This window comes from Vitis vinifera, chromosome 14 (genome assembly GCF_030704535.1).
Source record: "Vitis vinifera cultivar Pinot Noir 40024 chromosome 14, ASM3070453v1".
NCBI classification, from domain to species: Eukaryota; Viridiplantae; Streptophyta; class Magnoliopsida; order Vitales; family Vitaceae; genus Vitis; species Vitis vinifera.
The window spans coordinates 26,515,610-26,524,361 of record NC_081818.1 but is presented as its reverse complement, the minus strand read 5'-3'; the positions used below and the strand labels follow the sequence as shown (position 1 = coordinate 26,524,361).

General features: G+C 36.7%; 1 protein-coding gene across 2 annotated transcripts; it reads right to left on the bottom strand.

Moving 5' to 3' along the window:
• Positions 1–445: 445 nt before the first annotated feature.
• Positions 446–8,554, bottom strand: LOC100243984 (AUGMIN subunit 6). Of its 2 annotated transcripts, XR_787613.3 has the most exons (14): positions 8,250–8,536; positions 8,061–8,117; positions 7,883–7,977; positions 7,264–7,414; positions 6,306–6,431; positions 6,020–6,179; positions 5,829–5,889; positions 5,428–5,746; positions 5,012–5,137; positions 3,009–3,170; positions 2,644–2,896; positions 2,010–2,483; positions 1,103–1,222; positions 446–891 (listed from the first exon to the last, which is right to left on the bottom strand). XR_787613.3 is itself a non-coding variant. In XM_002266735.5 (13 exons), the coding sequence occupies exons 1-13, from the start codon at positions 8,463–8,465 to the stop codon at positions 1,182–1,184; spliced, it is 2,241 nt and encodes a 746-aa protein (XP_002266771.1). In that variant the 5' UTR covers positions 8,466–8,554; the 3' UTR covers positions 446–1,181. The 2 variants fall into 2 exon arrangements, 1 of the variants encoding a protein (XP_002266771.1); XM_002266735.5 differs by having other exon boundaries at positions 446–1,222; positions 8,250–8,554.
• Between the last annotated feature and the right edge of the window lie 198 nt (positions 8,555–8,752).

Here is an 8,752-nt window from a genome sequence, read left to right as displayed (position 1 = left end):
TGATTTTGGGCTCTGTGCTGCTCAAAAAGCGTGATAAATTTGAAATTCATGAGTCAAAACTACGACAGACGAGCCAATGACTTCTCATGATTATTGATTAAGGATGGAACGGAGGGTGGAGACTGAAGTCGACTCCATGAAATCCAAGGGAACGGTCAAATCCAAAAATAGCGCAATGGGCCAAAGCTAAACAGACAGTCGAATTGGACAAGCAGAGCTGTACAGCACAGATTCCACTCCTCCTGCAACCTCTATGGACTTTTCTTGCAAATATTTGGAGTTGACTTTGTGGAGGTTCATGGAATGAGAATCTAACACACATACACACACGCACACGCATACGCGATTGTCCAACAATCAATTTTACAGGCATGATTCAGAAAATAAATTACAAAAAGGAGGAGTAGTTGAAAGGTGCAACTGCCACTGTCATCTCAGAAAGGTATGGAAATTAAAATCAGCAACCTTGAAATTACCTCAATATATAGTTCAACAAATAAATGGAAGGGTTACAACAATATGGAAATATGAATAAAGAGTAGTCCAAAAGCCCACTCGATGGTTTCTCATTCCTAATCCATCCCCAACAGGCATATGATCAAATCCCAAGCAATACATCTATCAAATACATAAAAATTAGTTTGTCAACAATCAATCTTGACAGTGAACCAAAATAAAATCCTTAAAAGAGGGCCATGGTCTCTCAGCAATGTGCACCTGCGAGACTTGCCATATATGTCACTCTTTAGCCACCTTTGGGTAACATCCAGGGGCATAGTCTTCAGAAGGATTTTGACTGGGCTGCGATTATCTGCTCGGGCTGTGGATTCTGATCTTCAATGTCCAGGTTGGGCAGTGGTGAATGATGAGATGATTTCTGATTCCGAGCATCTGCCCAGTATGTACAGTAACACAGCCAATCGGTTCTTAGGTCCCAGCGAAGGACAGAATATCAAAGGTGCCATAGAAGGCAGAAGTATACAAACAGGTAGAGAGAAGAAAGAAATCATACAAGCACACCAGGTCATACAAAAATTATAGGAGGGAAGAAAATCCCAACCCCAACCTAGTAAAGGAGCTTGGGCTCGAAAGCCAGCCTTACTTGAGGAGTGAATACAAAACCATTGAAGTGATCCAATCATCTTCTGAAGAACACAACAAGGAGATTGTCCAGATAGATTTCAGTGCTCCATCAAGGCAGTTTCAGTTTCAGACAATGGTGCTGCAAGAGAACCAAATGAATTTTCAAGATGAAAACACGAAAGGGGAAAAGTGCACTAAAGAACAATTTTTGAATTTACAATTAAAGTAGCTATTTGTAGACGCTGCATCTATTAGACAACAGCAACGGTATATGATCAACTCTAAAACAACCAATAAAAATTCCTCCACTTGTTTACTTCCAGCACATAGAGGAGGAAAGAAAGACCAAAAACTTTTAAGTATTTAGATCCCCGTGAACACCTCATTTTTGATCAACCACTTGGAAGCAGGGCTGAGGACCCACGAGAAATATATGGTCCCCAATAAGGTCTCAATGGTCAATCATATGATGACTTTGTTTAATCTATCCAACAAAGAGAAAGAGACATAAAAAAAAAAAGGGAACTACAATGAGTTTAGAGCATCTGAATTCTGCCTTGAATCTACAATAATATAAAACTATTTAAGAAAACTGGAGGAAATCCTCATATCAGAAATTTCAAAAATCTTCTGAAAATAATTACTTTGGGTTAGACAAGTGCTTGAGAAAAGCACTCAATGATCCTAACATGAAACATGTTCAGCTAGTACTTTAGAATCCATATTTTGGTTTGAAGCTCTGACAATCTCATTCTACACTACAATGGCACTTGACATTGTTTTCAAAGAAATGAAGCATCAAAGAAGTTCCAAGTATCACATATTTTGCACTGAGAAGAAAAGCATCAAAAAGAGACATAACACATTGATAAGAAACTAAACATATGGATGCCTAAAACATCAGAATAGTTTGGGCCAGGACATACCGAGTAAGTCTTCATAAGAATCAGCTAACAGTGATGAGTCCATCAGCAAAGGGGGTGAGAAGATATCCTGAGTTTCCTCAATGTCATAAAAGGGCCTTTGTGCATCAGTGGCTGCATAAATTGGACTAGCAGCGGAGAGAAACCCATTTACATGATCATACTCATGAAGAGAATCCAGATCATTCAACATATTTGGTAATTCAGCAAACTTTCTCCCAACAAGATCCTCAGGTACATGATTCTCAAGCAAGGAAGCGTCTGCTTGAGGTACAAACAAATGTTTATTTCTTACTGAAACAGCTTTGTTTTCTGGGCCCAGTCGAGAGAACCCTGTCCCAGAAAGAGGTACAAAGAAGTGTTCGGAGCTATCATCAGAGTGACTATCTCGTGATGATTCCACATTGCAGGTTTGCATAGACAGAGCTGCTTCTCTGACAGATCTCTTTAGGTTCTGGACATAAGAAATGTCACTGTCTGCTGGGACATGAAATTTAGAATTAAAATCTTATTATTAAACAAATTAAAGACCAGTCTATTTAACTGGAAGATGAATATTCATTAGGTAGGGCACTAAGCCTATATATGGGGAAGGATACAATGTAGGGACTAGGAAGTACAGTAGAATGAGGCAAACCTTGTGGTGGATCATTCAAGTGATTGTTTGACAGAGGTTGATCCAGAGACTTCCTGTCAGACAAATTCTCTACTTGATTGGATTGAGGAGCCACAACTTGACGTTTGTTCATATTTCCACTTTTTCCAGAAGAATTTGGTGTCAAACTAAACAACTGTGGAAGTTTTAACGCAGGAGGACTAGCTGAAACCTTCTCAAGATGAATGGTAGACAATTTTGAAGTCACATCAGCAACCTCATCAGTGCTACTCTCCTGTATAAAAAATAAAAAAAATAAAAATAAAAACTATTAGTCTTACCAATTATCCAGGGTTGAACATGTCGAAACAAGAATATCAATTTTTTTTTCCTCACAAAAAAATTACCACTGTCCTTCCACTGCTCTGAGCATGGATAGGTGATGTTGATCTACCATGATGTTTGGCCATTGGAGGAAGATTGGAGGAAATACCGTTCACTTTTTCTGAACATTCTGATATCGACTTTTGTATTGATGGAGCGACTTCCTTAAGTTGGTTAATTAGCACCTACACATCAACCATTCATGTGAGAAACAACTTCAAATTTGCAACCGATAACTATGCCAATGTGCCGATTTAACATCATCTAAAAGTGCCAGAAAAAGCATTGTACCTACAAACTAGAAATGTAATATCAATTGAGGTGAGAGGTAAATATAAAAGGCAAGAACTAAGCACGTCACTTTAGTTCTTTGGATACAATTGACTCTTTGAATATTACAACATGGTAAGCCTTAAAAGATTCATGTTCATAAGAGTCTTTAGTGTTTAGCTAAAGATTTCCTATGCTAGAATTTATTTTATCTTATGATGTTAAAGAGTTATTTTATTTAATAGTTATAAGGAGAATTGTTGCAATCTTGGTAAATACTATAAATAGATGAGAAGGTATATAGAAGTCTAGTTAGAACAAACTAAACCTTTCTACTCATTCGTCTTTCCTTTCTTTTTCTTCCTAATCTCATTAGTTTCTATTCCTAATGTCCTGCTCGCTGCTCCATAGCACAGGTCTCTTTTCTTGAACCATGTGCTTAGTAATATCTGCCCTCAAAGCATATTCAAGTTCTTTGTAAATGCAAAAGAGATAGGCATCTTACTCCCAAGCAAACAAAATTGATAGAATCTACCACAACCAAACATGGGAGTTCAAAGTCTCAGCCATTAATTCCTACCCTGCCCGACTCTTCAAGAGAAGAAAAGGGGGGGAAACGATCCAATTTATAACACCACTTCAGAATGAATTATGCATGATGCTTTCTGTTTATTTTTACAAGATAAGAACCACAACACCCTTAGAGATACTTATCCTTCCACATTAAATGCTGGATCATGGATACTTCAATTTTTCCTCTCTCTCTCTCTCTCTCATTTTCTTTTTTGGTTACAGGTCATGACAATTTCAATATTGAGGATAGCTAGAGGTAAATGCACCACTACAACCTAGAATATGCAACTTCCAGAAAACACCAGGTATTTTACATCCTCCCCAAGCACTGAAAGTTGAGAAGTGTCACTAATCATCATAGTTGTTAACTTGTGAAATGTATCATGTATCATATATCATAAGTTTTTTTACATATATTGAAAAAAAAAATAGAAAAAACGTGTATATGTGTACATATCTATTGAAAGTATGAAGTATAGAGTAATACATAACTACTTTTATGAAAGATAGTAGGATATAAAGAGTTAAACTATATCATATCATATGAAAACATTGAATATTAGAGTTTTGATAAGTCCAAATTAACAAAATATAATTTTAATATACATATTCATCACATAATCCACAAAAATAAACTTCTTCAATTTTTCATTCCAAATTCTAACTAGGTATATGGACTTATTGTGTTGTTGATTGATTGAAATATATATATATATATATATGTCTTTGTGTTATCTTCAGAATTCCAAACTTTTCAATTTTTTCATCATTCCTTTCCCACCAAAAAAGAAATTTTTTAAAAAATAAAAGCGACATAATAAGTAAAAAAATGTATTCACTTTTAGTGCATTTTAATCAATTAATATAATGAATTCTTTAACAAAAAAAAAATTAATTTTGATTTTTCTTAAAAACCATGGAAAATAATTGAAGATGTTTGTATTGTTGTCTCATTACATCACGTATCATATCCTGTATTATATATATATCGTAAGATAAGCTTGAAGACACAGGCTGATTTCCTTAAAAAATGTACATTGTAATGTGTATCATAAGTTTTAAACAACTATGATAATAATCATTAAACACTTATTTATCCAAGGATCAAATTTGGAATCAAATTGAGAGACTACCATCTAAAGTGGAACTTCCATGCATAATGTACAAAGAAAATTATATTTACCTGAAAGCTAGCTAAGTGTTGCTGATGTTCAGAAAGAGTCGCCGCTAAAGACTCAGCATGATCACTTGTACCACCATCACGTGCACCTCTTAGAAGCTCTGGACCCTCTCCATCATTAGATTTTGCCTATATAATGCAATCATTTCAAGTTAGCACATTTCTGCTCCAGAAACAACAGTCAAATTCCAATACATCATACTCCAGAAATTTTGAGAAGAACGAAGGTGTAAAAATTGAATGAAAGTGATGGAGTTTCTTAATTCACTATCATATAGCAACTTATTTACATGTGAAATGATCAAGTAAAGCACACCACAAGATAAAAGTTTTCACGGATATAAATGATTTAAATAACCATTTTTAGTAAAAATAAAAATTAAAAAAGGAGCTTAATACCAGAGAAGAAATAGCATTACCAGATGAAGTGACTGTTTATGAATACGTTGTAAAGCATGAGTCCAGCGCCTGATAATTTCAGCTATATCAACAGTTGGGTGGACTCTTCCACTTCTATCATCCACACGAAGTGTGTCATCATTTACTTGTGACTGAGATGAATCTAAACTGTTCTTCTGTTTGTCCCTAGTTACATTGACATAAGATCCATCAGTCTGTTCTTTGTCATCCAAATGACCTGAAGCTAGATCACCCGGTTGGACCGTTAATACATCTGTATAAGGAATCTGAGAACTTTGATCCATAGCTGCAAGCAAAGATGACCCAGAAATGCGATACCTGAATAGAAAGATAATGCATGAGCACGAAAGTGGATAAATGTCATTTAGAGAATCCAAAATGACATGGAACAAGCAATTACCTATGCTCCCGGTGAGCTATCAAGTCCTCAATAGGGCCTGATGCAAGAACTTCATGTTGACCTGTGTGTAGAGGGAGTAAACAGAGTAACATGGAATTAACAGGAGCTAGCACAAAATTTGGAAGCGCATTTCAAATATGATGGTTTGTCATAGAAGTTTGTTAAGAGGAAGCTGGATATTTTGTACTTACTTTTACGAGCTAGCAACGACTCCCACAAGCAAGTAGCCTTTGAAACTAAATGAGAATTCTGACTTGAGCTTGTAGACACAAGGTCATCCCATAGTTCCCCTTCCAACTTCACTTTGTTCCTCAAGTCTTGTAATTTTTCCAGCTCTTGCTGCAAATAGGCCTGAGATAAAGAAGTTCCAAAGAGAGGGGAAAAGACCAAAAAAGACAAAATATTAGAAATCCATGCACAAAGCTTGTATCTATGAAACACAGCCCATTACAGGACTGTTTATGACTTATCCTTTACATCTTCAGCACAGAGACCACGAAACTCTGCTGTCATTTCATGAGCCAAATTTGACCACATGGCCTGTCTGTGGACAGCTGTATCTGCATTTTTCAGGAACCTCCTTCGTTCCAGTGCTATTCTAGCCTGTTCAAAATGTCGTGTAAGAACTATCGAAGGTCGAGTAAAACAGATCTGAAAACTGATATTGAAAAGGAAGATAAAGAAAACTATTCATACGAAAAGAAAATTAGAAAATAAAGATAAACCATACAAACTATTTCTTTAATAGATTCCAATCACTAGGGCAGTAAATGGTAAAATTAAAAATGTAGAAGGGGAGCACCAAATTGTCATTTCAAATTATATCTTTCATTGCTAGCACACAGCATAGATATGAAATTGAAACTATAATATTCAAATTCTAGATCATTGGTACAGGCAGGCATGTAAATCAAAATTAAAGAAAAATCAATAGCAAAACAGGCAAAATAAATAAATAAACAGTTAAGTTGTAAATAGATGAAGGTTCAATGTCTTTAATTGACCTTGTAGATTAGCCGGGGTCTCATAAAGGGAGAGAGAAGTTCCCTTGCTTCTGGCCATGCTTGATGGCTGCCATTGTATACGACCTATGTACTTTGATGCACCGTCCCTTTTGCAATTTTATGATATACTCATTTTATTTGCCCATCAAAAAATTAAATAAAAAATAAATATATAAACTTTAAAATTAGCTATGAACAGTGAGAAGCTAGAGGAAGAGCACTCCTATTTTTATTTTTTTTCTCCCATTTACCTATGTGTCCCTGTGAGATACATCATATCCATGTCAAACACCAACCACATGACTGTGACGACATCGATATCAAATTTCAGTTCCTTTTAAGATCACAGTTTCAGACCTCATATATGTGACTAACAATAGCATCTGCATCTATATCCTTATCATACTGCTGCATGTGAAACTCGGTCTCACCTTTGTTACAGGAAGCAGTGTGGCTGCATGTGAAAATGCTACATCTGTCAGAGAAGCAGGCAATGGGTTGGAAGCTACATCAGCTGCAAAACTTCGTCTATGAACCTCTCGCAAAGCATGCAAAGAAAGTTGCCAGAGAAGTTCAACAAACCTGCAATAAAGCATGAAACCTATTATCCCTTTCAAGTATATCAGACATTAAAAATGCAAGTGGGCACCTATGCTGCACTACATGAGATTGCAAGTGCAATGACAAACATTGAGTTCTTGCATTACTGCTAGGATGAAAACATCCTAAATTTTCACAATGGGAAAACTTATAGGGGCCACTCTTTTCCCCCACATCTCAAATGCCTTATACTTTGTACCAATTATCCACAATGCAGACCATACAACAAGAATTGACCACATGGGGTTAGATCAAATTTGAATTTGTCCAAGGTTCAAGCCAAACTGAACATGGGAGAGAGCCACATGATTCAAAATTTCATTTCATTTCCTTTCCATTCTGTAAATTGACGAAAAAGAAAAATTCATTTCAAAGCTAAACAACTTGGGGCCTTACACGCACATCTACAAAGATAAATTAAAATGAAAAAAGTACAGAAAACCAACCAACCTCGGTCCACAACACGTAGCCAAGGAAGAAACCCTCGAATTGCTCCTCGGAAGCGCCCCTTGCGATTCGAGTTCGCTGATTATCCCTTGGACAACCTGCCACACAAATCGCACCAATCAACAACTTGAACGCAAACTTAAACAGAAACACAAACGTGAATCACGAACACAAAAATCACCTTACGAAAATCACGCGATTGCGCCGAATCGAAAATCGGCCAAACCTTGTCGAAGTCCTGAAAGATCTCTACGAGTTAGGGAAAAGGGGAAAATAAAAAGTAAAATAAAATAATAAAGCAAAAAAAAAAAAAAAAAAGAAAGAAACGGATCGAAAGGAAATGCTTAGAATGGAAATTGAGGAAGCGTACTTTAGCGGATTGGATAGGGCCTCGGAGCGAAGACAAGATGAAGTAGAGAAGCTGTTCGCCCAATTTAGGGTTAGAGTGCCGGAAAAGGCCGACTCTGGGAGTACCTGAGTTGGCACCGATTCCGATGATCGCCGGATCGAGCCCTAACAACAAACAGTTGGTGTACATTGCACTCTCAAGCTCAATCTCTCTCTCCTTCTCTCTATCCATCGTCATCACTCTGTCGCTCCCCTGTCCCTAGATTTCTACTCTTTCCTCCTCTGAGTTTCGGTGGTTTTTTCCTTTTTTTAAAAAAGTATTTCATTTTGGTGAAATTCATTTTTTAAATGCAGGTCCTTTGGAATGTGTTAATTGTGGAAGAGGTACGGAATCTGGGGGGAATTTTGGACTTCAGAGAAATACAGGGGGTGGTTTTAAATTTTTGTGGGGCCAGGGAGGGATAGAGTCACGTCTTAAGGCAAGTGAAAGAATTTGAAATGGATAGAGAGGGTGGTGCTAACGTG

What these genes read in the sequence shown, in the direction of transcription:
- LOC100243984 (XM_002266735.5), bottom strand. Translation starts at nt 8,465, where the DNA reads ATGACGATGGATAGAGAGAAGGAGAGAGAGATTGAGCTTGAGAGTGCA. An exon ending in AATCGCGTGATTTTCGTAAG is followed by an intron (nt 7,978 to 8,060) that starts GTGATTTTTGTG and finishes TTTGTGTGGCAG; the next exon opens with GTTGTCCAAGGGATAATCAG. An exon ending in GTCGTTGCTAGCTCGTAAAA is followed by an intron (nt 5,890 to 6,019) that starts GTAAGTACAAAA and finishes CTCTACACACAG; the next exon opens with GTCAACATGAAGTTCTTGCA.